Below are 17,426 nucleotides of genomic sequence, written 5' to 3'. Positions count from 1 at the left end.
CATTTCAGACTCGTTTGTTGACTATGAGGGCTACTCCATTTCTTCTAAAGGATTCCTGCCCACAGTAGTAGATATAATGGTCATCTGAATTAAATTCACCCATTCCAGTCCATTTTAGTTCACTGATTCCTAAAATGTCGACGTTCACTCTTGCCATCTCCTGTTTGACCACTTTGAATTTACCTTGATTCATGGACCTAACATTCCTGGTTCCTATGCAATATTCTTTATGGCATCAGACTTTACTTCCATCACCAGTCATATCCACAAATGGGTGTTCCTTTCACTTTGGCTCAGCCTCTTCATTCTTCCTGGAGCTATTTATCCACTCTTCTCCAGTAGCATGTTGGGCACCTACTGACCTGGGGAGTTCATCTTTCACTATCATATCTTTTTGCCTCCTCATAAAGTTCATGGGGTTCTCAAGGCAAGAATACTGAAGTGGCTTGCCATTCTCTTCTCCAGTGTACCATGTTTTGTCGAAACTCTTCACCATGACCCATCCATCTTGGGTGGCCCTACGCAGCATGGCCCGTGGTTTTCATTGAGTTAGACAAGGCTGTGATCCAAGTGATCAGTTTGGTTAGTTTTCTGTAACTGTGGTTTCCATTCTGTCTTCCCTCTGATGGATAAGGGTAAGAGGCTTGTGGGAGCCTCCTGATGGGAGGGACTAGTTGTGGGGAATCTGAGTCTTGCTCTGATGGTCAGGGCCATGCTCAGTGAATCTTTAATCCAGTCCAATCCCATATCTTGTTATATATCCCAGAGAATTGAAGGCAGAGTCTTGAAGAGGTATTCACAGTGAATATATTCACCAATGTTCACAGCAGTATTGCTTACAATAGCTAAAATGTGAAAGAGACCCAAGAATTCATCAACAGATGAATGGATAAGCAAAATGTAGCATGTACATTTAATGGGATATAATTCAGCCATAAAAAGGAAGGAAATTCTGTCACATGGGAAATGGGGAGTTACTGTTTAATGAGTACAGCATTTCAGTGTTATAAGATGAAAAATATTATGGAGATGGATGGTGGTAACCGTTGCACAATATCACAAAGGTATTTAATACCGCTGAACTGTACACTTTAAAATGAGTTAGGAAGAATCTTAAGAACAGTGGATATGTGTATATGGATACCAGATTCACTTTGCTGTACACGCGAAACTGTGCATTACAAACCAACCACACCCCGAATTAAAAGAATTTAATGGGTTATGGTGGTAAATTGTATGTCTCATGGATTTTACCACAACTTTAACATAAGGAAAAAGTAATATATACATGAGCAGGGGCTTCCCAGGTAGCTCAATGGTAAAGAACTTGCCTGCCAATGCAGAAGACACAAGAGGGTCTTCTCCTGAGGGTTCGATCCCTGAGTCAGGAAGATCCCCTGGAGAAGGGAATGGCAATCCACTCCAGTACTCTTGCCTGGGAAATTCCATGGACAGAGAGGCCTGGCTGGCTACAGTCCATGGGGCCACAGAATAGCTGGACAGAACTGAGCAACTCAGCACCCACGTACAAATACATGAACATATTAAAAAATTAAAATAAAAGTTTACATTGTACAAAGAATTTGCTCTTCATTCCCCCACCTTTACCAGTGGTCCCCCTTCCCCATGTTGAAAAGTGTTGAAGGTTCCTCAGACATTCTTCAGAGCCATTCACACATAAACATTCTAGACATTGTGACTGTCTTTCTTTGCTTTGACTTAGCCATATGTCCTGATGTATTTCATATCAGATTATACAGAATTCCTTCATTATTTTAAACAGTTGCATGCTGACCCATTTTATGAACGCATAGACACCAGATACAAATGAACACATATCTATGATTCTATTTGCATAAAACTCCAAAATAGGCTAAACTAACCTGTGGTGACCTGTAGACTGGAGGATAGTAGTCCCTTTCGAGGAAGAAGAGGGCAGTGAGCAAGAGGGGTGGGAGGCTTCTGGAACACTGCTCATGCTGTTTTTTAAACTCAGTGTTCACAAGTTAATAATTCATTGAAATGTACACTTACGATTTCTGCACTTTCCTGTGTGATGTTGTGCTTCAACTTGACCAAATTTAACCTCACAGTCTAGTGGGAAAATTCTATAGAGCGGCAAATAACTATGGCTCAGTCTGGTCAATGAATTCAGGACTGGGTATCTTCTTGCCCTGTGGACCCCTGAGCCGTTGAAGGCTCCCCGCGTGCTCATGCCAGCTGCTGCCAACAAGATAACTGTTGGGCAAGGTACACACGCGTTGAGACTCGTCGGTTCCCGTATCCGTAAAATCGGGAAATAATACCTGAGTAATTGCAAGGGTGTAATAGGATCATCTATGTAAAATGGGTAGAAGTGCTGCGCAAGCACTAAACTGGTGCTCCGTTCACTTCAGCTACCGCTATCACGAAGTTATCATTTTTATAAGGGAAAGGATCTTCCTCAGTGCTCAATAAAGAAATGCTTTGTGTGAAATATCCACCGCCGGCCTCCTTGGGGACTGCTCGCTGAGGAAAACGGGAGTCCTGGACAAGTGAACTACCAGCCCGCCGGGTTCCGACCGCGCCCTCTTTAAGCGCGGAGCGATGACGTCACCCACACACGCTGCAGCCTACCTTGGAAGCGCCCGGGCAGTTCTTCCCGGCGGCCTCCATTGGCTGGCCAGCACCCGACGGCCCCGCCCCTTTGCCCCCGGGGGCCCCCGGCGCCCGGCGTCAATCTGCCTAGGTGGGAGCGGTGACTGGCCGCGGGGCCCGCCCTCTTGAAAGCCTCCGCCGGGCTCGCGTAGGCTGCGTGCTCGGGGTGGGAGGGGCACAGCAGCGCGTCTGGAACCGAGGTGGTCCCGGTCCGCCCTCCTGCCTGCCTGCCAGCCGTTGGTTACTACTGCAGCCCGTCTGCTGGGCAGGGCCGACCCGGCCCGGCCATGGAGTCCTACGATATCATCGCCAACCAGCCCGTGGTCATCGACAACGTGAGGCTTGGCAACCGGGGGGAGGGCGGGCGCCCCGCCCCCGGGGGTGGACGCGGCGAGGTCCGCAGGGAACCCCTCCGATCTTGGCTGGTCCTCGACTCGTTGCCGGCCCGCCACTCCTGCGGGCTGTCCCCACTTGGCCCTGTATCCCGGGCCGTGGGACCAGCCCCCCGCAAGCGTGGCAGAACCCCAGCACTCCCTGAGCTGGCGGGGAGGTCGGGAGAGGAAGGGGTCCCATATGTCTGGCAGCCCTTGATCAGCATCTGGAGAGCCGGGGTACAGCCGGGCGACCGACCGATGCACCGATGTGCCATGCTCGGGGACTCACCCCGGACCCTTCTCGGTGGAGACTAGGCTCACTGGATGGGTTTCGACCCCAGCCCGTTTACCTATCCTGAGGCTTTGGCTGCCCTCCTACTGAAGGAAAAACAGTGTTTGCCCCTTTGCACACTGCTGGCCCCATCTTTTGGGTACGCTCGACCTGCGGCCCTCTACAACAGCTCTTCCCAAGTGCTGCACCCCCAGGCAGCACGTCCAGGGTAGGCAGGCCCCACTATGCCCTTTTCCTGGGACTGGGGAAAATGCACGTTAAGTTTTGCCAACCACATACCCGCCGCTGCCTGGCTGGGCACTCACCTGCTTTGACCCTTTCCTTAAGTGTTGCCTGAGCCAAGCGGATGTTCCACAGCTGGGAGGGCAGTGGAGAGAATTCAGGACCACTCTTCCCAGGACCTGTAAGCTGTTTGGGGGTCTTGGTTGGAAACCTCAGCAGAAAGTTGCCTGGCTCCATGGTGGTCTTGTCCTTCAGCACCGGAGCTCAGCTCAGCATGCTTTCTGGTCTATAGGAAGGAGGTGAGGGGCACAGATCAGTGGATCTGCCCCTAGCTGAGTGTCTACCTCTGAACTGTGGGCCTTGGAGTTTTTAATAATGACTCACTGCTCTTTCTGGGATCTGTCTCCCTTGCACATGACCCCCATGTAATCTCTGAAAGGCTGTCTGTTTTGGAGTAACCATGTGAGGGCTCTGAGTCACAGCAGGGGGTGTTTAATAAGACTGCTGAAGCTGGACTTGGGGATGCTCTCCATCAGGCTTCAGGAAGGATCAGCCACTTCCTTTCTTGGCAGGCTAATGAACAAGTTTATGAGTTTCGAGAGCAACCTGCTTGGTCCCACTGGGCTTCCAGACCCCTACTCTGTAACTTTGGGATGTTTCTTTCTCTTTTTAAAAAACTTTTTATTTTGTATTGCGTGTGCTCAGTCACTCAGTCATTTCTGACTCTGCAACCCTCTGGGCTATAACCCACCAGGCCCCTCTGTCCATGGGATTCTCCAGGCAAGAATACTGGGGTGGGTTGCCATGCCCTCCTCCAGGGGCTCTTCCTGACCCAGGGATCAAACCCACATCTCTTCTGTCTCCCGCTTTGGCAGGCGGGTTCTTTACCATGAGCACCACACAAGAAGCCCATTTTTTACTGGAGAATAGCCAGTTAAAAAACAATGTTCTGATAGTTCCAGGTGAGCAGTGAAGGGACTCAGCAATATGTACTCATGTATCCATTCTCCCCCAAACTCTAGGGGATGTTTATTTCTGCTCTACATGCCCCAAGGGTGGTGATAGGTGGTGGGGAGAGAAGTTGAGATGCTGATTCCTGCTGTGGGTGAGAGGTTTCTAGATACCAGAATCCCTTTAAAAGTCTCCATCCAGCTTCCACGCTGGAACAGACCAAGTTCTCCTGTTATCTCTGGGAAAGCCACTTGAGGAGGGGTGCTAGTTGATCCCTATGCACCCAGTAATCTTCTCCAGCCACTCCTGTATGAGGTCCATGGCTTCTGAGGGGAGTGGGCCATGCTTTTTCAAGCATGTTGAAAAACCTTAAGGGTTGTTTCTAGCTGGGCTTTGGGAGTCACTTCTGCTGCTAAGGAGTCCTCCTGCCTGGAGCTGCCCCACGAGTGTGCCTAGGAGGGTGTACACTGGTGACATTCTGGCTTGGATAATTCTTGATGATGAGGGGCTGCCCTGTGCTCTGTAGGATGTTGAGCAGCATCCCTAGCCTCTACCCACTAGATGCCAATAACAGCCTCTGCCCCCAGTCTTCAGACATTGTCAGATTTGGGGATGTGTGCATGCTCCATTGCTAAGTTGTGTCTGAATCTTTACGGCCCCATGGACTGCAGCCCACCAGGCTCCTCTGTCCATGGATTTCCCGGGCAAGAATACTGGAGTGGGTTGCCATCTCCTTCTCCAGGGTATCTTCCCAACACAGGGACTAACCCCACATCTCCTGCATTGGCAGGCAGATTCTTTACCACCGAGCCACCTAGGAAGCCCTCAAATTAGGGGGACGAGATGCAAAGTTGCCCCTAGTTTTGAACCACTGGTGTACGTGTAAATGGCCTTGCCCTCTTGGCAGGACCTCAGGCTTCCTTCCCAGGCTACTGTGGGAGGTAGGCCTCTCCACAGCAGGGCACCACCTTCATCTGGAGATGAATGTTGGAATCTGACTGCTGTTTTTCTTTGCAGGGTTCCGGGGTGATCAAGGCTGGCTTTGCAGGAGACCAGATTCCCAAATATTGTTTTCCAAACTAGTAAGTGTTGCTCAGGCAGTATTCCTAACCCTTTGGTTTGCTTCTGGGAAGAACATGGGTTCTGTGTCACAACCTTTGAGGCTAACTCTTGCCCCCGCCTGTAGGGGAAAACACCAGATTTGTGAAACTGGTGCTGTGAAGGGCTATGGCAGAAGACAGGTGCTCTGGGCTTCCCCCACCCCTCCGGAGTCTGGTTTTGGTCCCTCCTGGAGCCAGAAAGGAGGAGCTACCACCAGCATCCCCCTGGGGACAGGGCATGGTAGCAGCAGCAAGGATACAAGAGAGATCTAAACTCAGAGGAGAAAGATTGGGGAGTTACTGCCACTCCTTCCTCCCAGGAAGTGTTCTCTTCAGGGCTCATTCATTTTCAGACTCTGGAAGATACATTGTGCAGTCAGGGGGAATCCTTCCCAGAATGATGCCAGTGGTGGCAGAGGAGAGAGGGGAGTGAAACCCAGGGAAAGTTGGGAGCATTCCACCGGCTGCTGAAGCCCATTGGGAAGTTTTCCCTTGATGGTGTTTCATCTCAAATCCTGGAGGCCTTAAAGCTTAGTGGCTGAAGCCAGGGTAGGGGAGTCCTCAGGCCCCCGAAGTAACTGGCCATGTCAAGACAGAGCCTGCATGGGGCATCCAGGCCTCAGCTGTCCTTTCTGAACTCACCTGGAGTGTAATTAAAGGTTCCTCTTGACATGCAGGGAAACTGGGTCAGATTTTGGAATGGCAGCTTGTCCACTCTGCCAAGAGCTGCATCTGTGTTCCAGAAGCCCTGGCAGGGAGAAGGATGGGACTGACAGAGAGGGGTGTACGAAGGAGCATGGCCCTGCTTCCTGGGGCCACCCCACCTTGTTCTGCCCCCGGGAAATCCACAGTGAGGGCTGGGTCATCATGGCTGCAGAAGCAGACCCTCTGCCAGGGCTGACATTCTAGACCTCTTGGCCCTCTCTGGGAGGGCTGGTGTGAAATCTCGGGAGCCCCTTTTCTTCTGACCCTGAGTCTTCTGTCCTTCCAAGGCCTGCTCTGTGGTCCTGTGGCCCGTAGGCCTAGGTTCTGACCGTTGGAGTCAGACTTTGGTTTTCCTGGACTAGGCTCAGCTATGTCCCCTGCCCATCTCCCTGACTTTTCCTGTCCCTGCAGTGTTGGACGCCCCAAGCACATGCGGGTGATGGCTGGAGCCCTGGAAGGAGACCTCTTTATCGGACCAAAAGCAGAGGTAACATCTGTGGTGCCTGTCTGTGCCTGGGTTGAGGTCTTCTGTCCCAGGAGCCTTGACTGGTGGTCAGAGCTGAACCTCCAGAGAGAGCCCTCTCTGGGACCATCTGCTGGGTGCCATAAGCACTGTGGTCCATTTGCTATGTGAGCTGGCCCAGGGTTCCTGTGTAAGGCGACATAGTAAGACCATGTTTTGCCCCTTCCTTTAGAAGCCACAGAGGAAAGAACCAGTTAAAAAGTAACTTTAAAGTCTGAGTCACTGGACTGATAACTGATCAAGTGAGAAGGCCAGCTCTGTGCTCCAGCTGAGGGGTTGGGGGGGGCTGGCAGGGACTAACGAGCAAGTGCAGTTTAGGCACCTGGGGAAGACAGGAAGGGCTGCTGAGGACCCAGAAAATGGGGTCAGCAGGAGCTGCAGGCATGGGTGAGAGGCCAAATGGTGCTGGACAGAAGGACCGCGTTGGGGGGGAAGTTGAAGGGCAGGTCTCTGCAAGAGACACCTGTGCTGGCTGAAGAGCTGTGAGGAAGGTGGCAGCATGTGACCGCAGGAGGGGGCCACACAGGACGGGCTGTAGCAGGATTGGCCTCCACAGAGGCTCCTGGCGCTGATGGGAGTGGGGACTGAAGTGGTGGAGCTGGAGGTCAGGCCGTGTGTGAGGCTGGAGGGGAAGGATGTGCTAGTAGTGAGTGTAGAGGACACGGGCTTGGGGGAAGGAATGGGGGAACTGTGGGGTTCGGGGGAGCATACCACCACCCCCTGTGGTCCGGGTCTTCAGAACAGGCTGGACTCTCAGAGCCAGGGAAAACAGTTGGACAGATGAACCATGCTGGGTTAAGGATCTAAGGGGCACAGGGACCCCCGGTGAGCGGATGAAGGGGTGGCCCCCGGAGGGCAGAGAACAGCTGCTGGGTGAGTGTCTGCTGCCACCTCCAGCCTCTCTGTCTGCAGGAGCACCGGGGGCTGCTGGCCATCCGCTACCCCATGGAGCACGGCGTGGTGAGGGACTGGAACGACATGGAGCGCATCTGGCAGTACGTCTACTCCAAGGACCAGCTGCAAACCTTCTCCGAGGAGGTGGGGCCGCGGCGCCCTCCCCCTGCCCCGCCTGCGGCGTCTGCGTCAGGCCTCCACACCTTCTCTGGCCTGCAGCCCCTGCCCCCCGCATTGTGTGGGTGGGGGTCCCTGCCTCCCCTCCGCCCCGCATTGTGTGGGTGTGGGTCCGCACAGCTAGCGGCTGCCAAGTAGAATATACCAGGGGGCGCTGGGTCTTTGGAAGACTCACTGCTGGCAGATGATGTGCCGGCGCCCTTGGGAGGGATGGGAGGCGGCAGGTTCGTGTGCTCCCGGGGTAGGTGGCTCTCTGGAAAGATCCCGGCGGGGCCTGCACGTTGCCTTTGCACCTGCCCGCAACCCTGCCGTCGCCTGCAGCATCCTGTTCTTCTTACGGAAGCGCCGCTCAACCCGAGTAAGAACCGGGAGAAGGCGGCGGAGGTGTTCTTCGAGACCTTCAATGTGCCGGCCCTGTTCATCTCCATGCAGGCCGTGCTCAGCCTGTGAGTACTCTCTCGGCCCTGGTCCCTGCGTCTCTGGCCTCCTGATCGGGATGCTGTGGCGGCTGACTTCCCTGTACAAATAGCCTCCTGATGACCATCCCTATGGGGGGCCCGTGGGTCCCTTTCTTAGACCAGATAATGCACATGCCCCGGGGTCCCTTCCAAGGGTGCGGAGGTCCCAGTGCCTCAGTGGCTGAGGTGAAGGGATGCTGACCTGGTGACAGGTATGCCACAGGACGCACGACGGGAGTGGTTTTGGACTCGGGGGACGGGGTCACGCACGCCGTCCCGGTCTACGAGGGCTTCGCCATGCCGCACTCCATCATGCGGGTGGACATTGCCGGCCGCGACGTCTCCCGCTACCTCCGGCTGCTGCTGCGCAAGGAGGGGGCGGACTTTCATACCTCGGCTGAGTTTGAGGTCGTCCGGACCATCAAAGAGGTGACGTGGGCAGGGAGTGGGGGAAGGGGGGTGGTCGGACCCAGCATGAGGTCGAGCCCTGGGCGTGCGAGTCCCGGTGGGCACCTCCTGAGGGCCCTGTCTCTGCCCACCGCAGCGGGCCTGCTACCTGTCCATCAACCCACAGAAGGATGAGGCCCTGGAGACAGAGAAGGTGCAGTACACCCTGCCGGACGGCAGCACGCTCAACGTAAGCTCAGGCCGGGCGGGGGAGGGTGGTGACGTGGGGACTGGAGGGGGCGGGACCAACTTCCTCTCGTGTCCGAAGGTGGGCCCGGCGCGGTTCCGGGCCCCTGAGCTGCTGTTCCAGCCAGACCTCATAGGGGACGAGAGTGAGGGGCTCCACGAGGTGCTGGTCTTCGCCATCCACAAGTCTGACCTGGATCTGCGTCGCACGCTGTTCGCCAACATCATGCTTTCCGGTGGCTCCACGCTCTTCAAAGGTACCTAGTTGGTCGGGATGGTATGGCTTGGAGGCCACAGGTAGTGGGGCCCTCAGACTGCACCCCAATTCCTGAAAGCCTGGGACATGGCCCATTTTCGGTGGGTTTTTTGGGTGTTCAGTGAGGTTTTTTTTTTTAAAGGATAGATTTGAAATTAAATTTTGTTTACAAATAGATGGTAAGTTTAATGAGGTCTAAAATGTATTCAATGAAGTCTGCCTTCTATTGTCCTGGTCACCCAGTTCCTCCCCACAGTTATTGTTAGTTGCTCAGGTAACGTCTGTGCCTAGATAAAGCATCCTTTTTACTCAGCCCTGGAGTACTCTCTGGACTTTCCAGATGGCTCAGTAGTAAAGAATCAGCTTGCCAATGCAGGAGATATGGGTTCAATCCGTGGCTCAGGAAGATCCCTTGGAGAAGGAAATGGCAACCCACTCCAGTATTCTAGCCTGGAGAATTCCATGGACAGAGGAGCCTGGCGGGCTACAGTCCATGGGGTCGCGAAGAGTCAGACCTGACTTAGCGACAGAGCAGGAGCACAGAGAGCAGGAACACGAGCATACTCTCCAGTTCCATGCCCTGTGTTGTTGATTTTGCTCCACAGATGGCGGATGTTTGTGTAGGTTCTCTTTATCTGGCCATGAGGGCTGGATGTGCCATTGAACCATTAACCTGCTGATGGCCTTGGAGGTGGTGGAAAAAACCTGCCGATGGCCTTGGAAGTGGTGAAATTCTTTCTCATCACAAAACTGTTCCGCTGGGTGATTGCGTGCACTATCATTTCACGTCATGGGAAGATACCTGAAAGATAAATCCTAGGGGTGGAATTGCTAAGTCAGAGGGTACACATGTGTGCATTTGATACCTGGTAGGTATCACAAGTTTCCCTCCTGAGAGGCTCCCCCAGTTATGGCAGAGAGTTCCCCAGTGCCATCCCAACACTGTGCAAGACATTTTCCTGTCTACTGGATGAAAGTGACTGCTTGTTTCCTGACTCATCATTTGCCTTTGACTGCTTCTGGTGGTTTTGGCTCTGGAGTGTCAAGGGGGAGAGAGTAGGGGTCAGGCAGAGGTGGGTGACTTGGAGTTCCATCTCCTGCTACCTTCCTTCCTTCCTTCCTGAAGAGGGAAGCCGGCCCACCTGCAAGCACACTGCTAGATCTTTTTTGCCTTTGGTGTGGTTCTCTCCACCCTCACTCCTGGCAAGAATGACTGAAACAAGGACTTCCCTGGCAGTCCAGTGGTTAAGACTGCACACTTCCACTACAGGGGCCATGGGTTCAATCCCTGTTTGGAGAACTAAGATCCCACATGCTGCATGGCATGGCCAAAAAATAAAATAGTAGCTTAAAAAATTAAAAAAGTGGCTGGGGCTGAGGCACCAGAAGTTGGATGTGAGGGAGCTAGTGATGAGGGGTCAGATGTGGACCCTGGGTTCAGCCAGCCTTGTGTTCACAGGCTTTGGCGATCGATTACTAAGTGAAGTAAAGAAGCTTGCCCCAAAGGATGTCAAAATCAAGGTGAGGTTGTGCGGAGTCCCTGTAGGGCATGGGGGTGCTGGGCAACCTTGACCTGGGGAGGGAAGGGCAAGAAGCACCTTCAGATGTCCTCTGACTTCACACCCAGTCCGGCCCTGCTGCTCCCCCTGCTCTCGGCTGAGGCCTGGCCGCAGGCACTGGGGGAAATGCCCCCAAGGCTAGGATGGGGGGGCCGGGGGGGGGGACAGGGCAGTTACGCTGTGCTCGTTCCCTCCAGATCTCGGCCCCTCAGGAACGGCTGTACTCCACATGGATCGGGTAAGGCAGGGCCCAGAGCCAGGGTTCTGGGAGGAGGCCGCTGTGCTCGGCACACTTCTTCCTGGGCTGGTCCAGGCCAGGTGGAGGTGGGTGGATGTCCCCCGCAGGTTAGAGAAGGGGAGTCCTGGGCGCCCAGGGCGGGTGGCTGGCTCAGCCTTCAGGTCCCCAAGAATGCTCTCCCTCCCTCCTCACAGGGGCTCTATCCTGGCCTCACTGGACACTTTTAAGAAGATGTGGGTATCCAAAAAGGAATATGAAGAGGACGGCTCTCGGGCTATTCATCGAAAAACCTTCTAGTGCCCAAGGAGGAAGGCGTAGCTCTGGGAGGAACCATAGTCCTTAACCCTTTGTGGTTGGGTTCACAGACGAGGCCTGGACCCCCTGCATGCCCTGAACCCTGGGCAAGTGGTGCAACAGCGCTTCCCTGAAGCCTCCCCTACACACGTTTACACGTGCGCACACATGCACACACACACACACATAGTCACAGTTAGCTGCATGGATGGGAGGCTGGAGCTGGAAGGTAGGAATTGAGGGGCCCAACCAGCTTTGGGTGGTTCTGGGTGTCCCCCTTGGCAGAGCCAATTAGGCCCATGGTTCTCAGCTTCCCCAAGCTCCAAGGCCAGACACCGGAACGCCCCCATTGCCTCTGACAGAAGCCCTCCGAGAGTGCCTGGATGCCTGGGTGACTAGCCCTGGGGAGTTGGGGTGGGGGGGCACCAGCAGTTCCCTCTGGGGTGTCTCCGCTGCTTGTGCCGCATCCTTGTCCTGACCCAACAGGGCAACCCAGGAGGCCACACCGTGGCGTCCCTGACCCCCTCACGCTTTGTCCTCTCGTCTTCCCAGATGGGTGCTTTGGTGTAGACTGAGTTCTGGGCAGTCTTCCGTCCCCAGTGACAGGGTCTGGGCCAAGGCCCAACCCTGTGGAACCAGGACAGGATGCACGGGGTTTGGGCAGCCACAGCGGGTTGTGCGTTCTCCTCGTCAAAGCGCTTCATGGACCTGCTGCTCCCTCTCCTTTACCCCAGTGCCTGGGACGGGAAGGGTTAATGGTCTTCATTTGTTGAGGGGAAGCCACTTAATCAGGAGTCAGACCTAGTGGGGGAGACTGGAGGCACATTTCCTCCTCCCACTTCTCCCATGAAAGAGGTCTTCATTTACCGTATGGCCAGGACCCCCATCTCCCTCTCCCACATACGTACAATAACTTAACACAGTTGCCTGAAAAAACATTTTTTGTAAGTCATTACAGTAATAATTATGGAAAAGGCCCAGCGCATGGCTCTGTTTTCATGTGTTTCTTTGTGCTGATTGCTCACACACCCCTGGGGACCAAAGCAGTGGGGCTCTGGTGGCAGCTCAGAAGCCTGCGGTCTCAGCGGTTGGTGGGGCAACGCGGCCCGGGAGGCCCCGGAGGTTGGGCTCTCAACCTGGTGGCACAATTCCCCAGGCTCTTTACACACCTGCTGCGGTTCACCAGGAGAAGCAGATGACAGGCTGCCCTCCTCCCCCTTATTCCCAGATGGGTCCTTGTGGCAGATGGGGTTTGGTGGGCCCATGTTCTCACCTGTTCTGTTTGGAGCACCTCTGCAGCCTGGCTCCGATGAAGCCACACCAATACTGATGCAAGTTCCAAGTTCAGACAAGAGGGAGAGATGTAGAAGGCTGTATCGAGCTGGGTTCTGAAGGAAGAAGCTGAGCGGCATGGAGAGGAGGGGCTGTGGAGGAAGAGGGAGCCATGAGAAGTGAGTTTGGAGGGACTACCCTCTCCCTCCTCCATCAGATACTTGAACACATACAGTAGGTCCAGGAAGTGTTATGTGTTTGGAGCCAACAGTAAACAAGACATATCTTTGCTACCCAAAACTTATATATCAGGGGAGAAAGGTAAACAGACTGTTTCAGTACAGAATTGCTATGTCTAAGCCAGGAGGTGGGGCAGGCTGACTTGCTTTTGTCCAGGAGGGGTTAGCCAGGTAAATAGGGCATGTTCCTGGGAGAGGTAAGAGTTCAAACAGATGCCTGGGATCCATGGGGCTAGAAAAAAAGACATGGACCAGAGTGATGCCAAAGCAGCAGGGCAGGGTGAGTGGTCTCTGGCTATGATGTGAGGTAAACCAAAGGGGTAAGTTGGAGCAAGCATGTAGGGGCTCTTGAGAGGGCTTTCAGCTGTGTCGGGTGATGGGAAGTCAGCTGGGGTGCATGGTTATCATAGCTGTATGTGGAAGGCAGCAACACCCCAGTAGAAGTAAGCACATAAAATACCTAGATCTTGGTTTCTAAATACAATTCTTCAAAGGAAGGAGTCAGTGCTCCTTGGAGAAATTGCAGACCTGGGGCAGAGATCTGAGCCTGGGATATCTTGTGGAAGGGGCTTGTCTAAAGGATTCAGGAACCAACTTGAAGGCGCAACCAGTAGTCAGGTCTGTAATGGATTGTAAATCATTAATTAATCATGAGTCCAGTCTGAGAAAAATAATTGAATATATATATATATACACAGGGGAGCAGTGGCAGTTCTTTCTTACTGAATTACAGTTAGTGAATGCAGAAGGAAGAGTAGAAAAAGAAAATCACCCTTATGCAAACATCCCAGTCACCACTGGTGCAGGCAGAAATGGATACAAAAACAAGCAAAAGTAAGGACATTTGCATTATCTCAAAGTATATACCCATGAGGTACTTACTAGTTTAAAAAGGAAAAAATAGTAACTATACAGGGGAGGAACCTAGTAAATGTCACCTTAATCAAATTATCCAAGTTTACATCCAGGTAATGAGTCAGTATCTTGAGGTGATACATTAAGAGGCTGCAATGTCACCTGTGTCTTCTTGGATACCCTCAGTCTAAACAGGAACAAACAGCCGGCAAACCCAAACTGAGGGCATTCTACAAATGAATGAACCAGGTGCCTTGTTCAAAAGTGACAGGATATAAAGACAAAGACTAAGCAGTTGTCACAGGTTGGAGACTTAAGAGGCTGTGATGATGAAATGCAGTGGATCAGAAAGGGCCTTACTGAGAAAGCTGGAAAAATCAGTTAACAGTAATGCATCAATGTGAATTCCCTGGTTTCAGTAACAGCACTGTGTGTTAATGTCGCAGGTTAGTGTCAGTGGAAACTGGGTGAAAGGTAATCAGGAACTCTGTACTATTTTTGCAACTTTTCTGTAAGTCTAAAATTATTTCAGAATTAAAAGTTAGGGAGAAAAACTCAGGCCTGAGCTAAATGGTCTGGATTCACAATTCTGCTACCATAACTAACTAGCTGCATAATCCTGAGCTGTTCCTAGGTTTCTGTATCTCTAATGTGGGGATGATAATAATAGCACCTACCTCATGGGTTTATTAACAGCCTGGGACATTTTGTGTCAGAGGATAGAAGAAGTGCCACAAGAATGATAGGGACCTGTCAAAAGACCATGGAGCCAGCCTGAAGAAGTTCCACTGGTTAAATCTGGAACAAATTAAACATCAAAAAATAATGACAGTTATGAATTATAATTTACTGAATACAATATAAAAGCATGAGTCTATACTGACATAGATTAATAAATTGAAAGTTTGATGAGGAACAGGATATTGACATCTCAAAGTATTACCCCATTAGATACTTATTAATAATTAAAGGGCAGGGAAAACCATAAATAAAAAAGATACCTGTACCCCAATGTTCATTGCAGCACTATTTACAATAGCCAGAACATGGAAGCAACCTGGATGGCCATCAACAGAGGAACGGGTAAAGAAGACATGGTGTGTATATATAATGGAAAGTTACTCAGCCATAAAAAGAACAAAGTAATGCCATTTGCAGCAACATGGATGGTCCTAGAGATTGTCACACTGAGTGGAGTAAGTCAGACAGAGAAGGACAAACTGAGACCCTGCTTATATGTGGGATCTTAAAAAAGGCTACAGTGAGCTTATTTATAACACAGAAGTAGAGTCAGATGGAGAAAACCAACACGTTTGTTCGGATGGAGGAGGGATGAGTGGGAAGCTCAGGACTGACATATACACACTACTATATATAGAACGTAACTAGTAAGGACCTACTACACAGCACGGGGGGCTTACCTAATCCTCTGCAATGGCACGTGTGCGGAAAGAATCTAAAAAGAGGGTGGATATATGCATATGTAAATAAACACAGAACTAAGTATTTTTTTCATACTGTTCATACTGTTCATGGGGTTCTCAAGGCAAGAATACTGAAGTGGTTTGCCATTCCCTTCTCCAGTGGACCACATTTTGTCAGACCTCTCCACCATGACCCGTCTGTCTTGGGTGGCCCCACACAGCATGGCTTAGTTTCATTGAGTTAGACAAGACTGTGGTCCATGTGATCAGATTGGCTAGTTTTCTGTGATTATGGTTTCAGTCTGTCTGCCCTCTGATGCCCTCCCTCTCTCAGCACCTACCATCTTACTTGGGTTTCTCTTACCTTGGACATGGGGAATCTCTTCACGGCCACCCCTCCTGACCTTGAACGTGGAGTAGCTCCTCTCGGCCCTCCTGCGCCTGCACAGCCACCACTCCTTGGACGTGGGGTTGCTCCTCTCAGCCGCCACCCCTGACCTCTTGAGAGTCCCTTGGACTGCAAGGAGATCCAGCCAGTCCATCCTAAAGGAGATCAGTCCTGGGTGTTCACTGGAAGGACTGATGCTGAAGCTGAAACTCCAATACTTTGGCCACTTCGTGCGAAGAGTTGACTCATTGGAAAAGACCCTGATGCTGGGAGGGATTGGGGGCAGGAGGGGAAGGGGACGAGACATGAGGAGATGGCTGGATGGCATCACCAACTCGATGGACATGAGTTTGAGTAAACTCCGGGAGTTGGTGATGGACAGGGAGGCCTGGCGTGCTGCGATTCATGGGATCACAAAGAGTCGGACACAACTGAGCGACTGAAATGAACTGAACCCAAGTATTTTTTTAAAGTTCTGATAATAATAATTAAAGAACAACTTCACAGTGGGGAAACCTGGCAGACATTACTTTAATTAAGTGACCAAAGTGAACACCTTATCAGCAAAATGCTGTGCTTAGTCGCTCAGTTGTGTCTGACTCTCTGCAACCCCATGGACAGTAGCCTGCCAGCCTCCTCTGTCCATGGGATTCTCCAGGCAAGAATACTGGAGTGGGTTGCCATGCCCTCCTCCAGGGGATCTTTCCAACCCAGGGATCAAAACCAGGGATAGAACCCAGGTCTCCCTCATTGCAGGCAGATTCTTTACCATCTGAGCAATCAGGGAAGCCAAAGAATACTGGAGTGTGGGTAGTCTATTCCTTCCCCAGGGGATCTTCCCAACCCAGGAATTGAACTGGGGTTTCCTGCATTGCAGGAAGATTCATTACCAGCTGAGCTACCAGGGAAGCCCCATTCATCAGCAGTGGGACAAATCAACATCGAATGCTCACTGAGTCAGGTCCAGTATCACTCTTGTATCAAAAGTAAAAGTTGCTCAGTCATGTCCGGCTCTCTGTGATCCTAGGGACTATCAGTCAGTTCAGTTCAGTTGCTCAGTCATGTCCGACTCTTGGCGACCCTATGGACCAGAGCACGCCAGGCCTCCCTGTCCATCACCAACTCCCAGAGTTTACCCAAACACATGTCCATTGAGTCGGTGATGCCATCCAACCATCTCATCCTCTGTCGTCCCCTTCTCCTCCTGCCCTCAATCTTTCCCAGCATCAGGGTCTTTTCAAATGAGTCAGCTCTTTGCATGAGGTGGCCAAAGTGTTGGACTTTCAGCTTCAAACTCAGCCCTTCCAATGAACACTTAGGACTGATCTCCTTTAGGATGGATTGGTTGGATCTCCTTGCAGTCCAAGGGACTCTCAAGAGTCTTCTCCAACACCACAGTTCAAAAGCATCAATTCTTCAGCCCTCAGCTTTTCTTTATAGTCCAACTCTCACATCCATACATGACTACTGGAAAAACCATAGCCTTGACTAGATGGACCTTTGTTGCCAAAGTAATGTCTCTGCTTTTTAATATGCTGTATAAGTTGGTCATAACTTTCCTCCCAAGGAGTAAGCATCGTTTAATTTCATGGCTGCAGTCACCATTTGTAGTGATTTTGGAGCCCAGAAAAATAAAGTCAGCCACTGCTTCCACTGTTTCCCCATCTATTTGCCATGAAGTGATGGGACTGGACGACGTGATCTTAGTTATCTGAATGTTGAGCTTTAAGCCAACTTTTTCACTCTCCTCCTTCACTTTCTTTTTCTTTTTCTTTTTTTTTCCTCCTTCACTTTCATCAAGAGGGCTTTTAGTTCCTCTTCACTTTCTGCCATAAGGGTGGTGTCATCTGCATATCTGAGGCTATTGATATCTCTCCTGGCAATCTTGATTCCAGCTTGTGCTTCATCCAGCCCAGCATTTCTCATGATGCACTC

General features: G+C 51.7%; 2 protein-coding genes and 1 long non-coding RNA gene across 9 annotated transcripts in view; 1 reads left to right on the top strand and 2 right to left on the bottom strand.

The window, feature by feature from the left end:
* Window positions 1-6,699, bottom strand: part of C2H2orf92 (chromosome 2 C2orf92 homolog) — a 58,750-nt gene extending 52,051 nt beyond the window's left edge. For 2 of the 3 annotated variants that reach the window (XM_070474567.1, XM_070474582.1), the window contains exons 1-2: window positions 6,219-6,699; window positions 3,609-3,811 (exon numbers count right to left, since the gene is read on the bottom strand). In XM_070474567.1, the coding sequence (XP_070330668.1) occupies window positions 3,609-3,762 (154 nt within the window). In that variant the 5' untranslated portion in view covers window positions 3,763-3,811; window positions 6,219-6,699. Of the gene's footprint in view, window positions 1-1,883; window positions 2,591-3,608; window positions 3,812-6,218 lie in introns of those variants that run through there. The other variant, XR_011490431.1, reaches the window with a different exon arrangement.
* Window positions 2,662-12,287, top strand: ACTR1B (actin related protein 1B). The gene is made up of 11 exons (XM_020906031.2): window positions 2,662-2,972; window positions 5,494-5,558; window positions 6,693-6,768; window positions 7,717-7,842; window positions 8,197-8,321; window positions 8,546-8,762; window positions 8,878-8,970; window positions 9,049-9,223; window positions 10,682-10,743; window positions 10,979-11,019; window positions 11,214-12,287. Exons 1-11 carry the CDS (start codon window positions 2,925-2,927, stop codon window positions 11,314-11,316), a joined length of 1,131 nt encoding a protein of 376 aa, XP_020761690.1. The 5' UTR covers window positions 2,662-2,924; the 3' UTR covers window positions 11,317-12,287.
* Window positions 9,383-16,799, bottom strand: LOC110145628 (uncharacterized). 5 transcript variants are annotated; one of them, XR_002316270.2, is made up of 5 exons: window positions 14,681-16,792; window positions 14,357-14,477; window positions 13,353-13,444; window positions 12,587-12,737; window positions 9,383-10,038 (listed from the first exon to the last, which is right to left on the bottom strand). It is a non-coding gene; the product is annotated as an uncharacterized lncRNA (long non-coding RNA). The 5 variants fall into 5 exon arrangements; XR_002316268.2 differs by having other exon boundaries at window positions 13,285-13,444; window positions 14,357-16,799; XR_011490436.1 differs by having other exon boundaries at window positions 9,383-12,449; window positions 14,357-16,793.
* Between the last annotated feature and the right edge of the window lie 627 nt (window positions 16,800-17,426).

Source organism: Odocoileus virginianus, chromosome 2, assembly GCF_023699985.2.
Source record: "Odocoileus virginianus isolate 20LAN1187 ecotype Illinois chromosome 2, Ovbor_1.2, whole genome shotgun sequence".
Lineage (NCBI taxonomy): Eukaryota > Metazoa > Chordata > Mammalia > Artiodactyla > Cervidae > Odocoileus > Odocoileus virginianus.
Note: the sequence above shows the minus strand (reverse complement) of the source record. Positions and strands in the feature narration are given on the sequence as shown.

What these genes read in the sequence shown, in the direction of transcription:
- ACTR1B (XM_020906031.2), top strand. Translation starts at nt 2,925, where the DNA reads ATGGAGTCCTACGATATCATCGCCAACCAGCCCGTGGTCATCGACAAC. An exon ending in TGCAAACCTTCTCCGAGGAG is followed by an intron (nt 7,843 to 8,196) that starts GTGGGGCCGCGG and finishes CGTCGCCTGCAG; the next exon opens with CATCCTGTTCTTCTTACGGA. An exon ending in TGGCTCCACGCTCTTCAAAG is followed by an intron (nt 9,224 to 10,681) that starts GTACCTAGTTGG and finishes TTGTGTTCACAG; the next exon opens with GCTTTGGCGATCGATTACTA.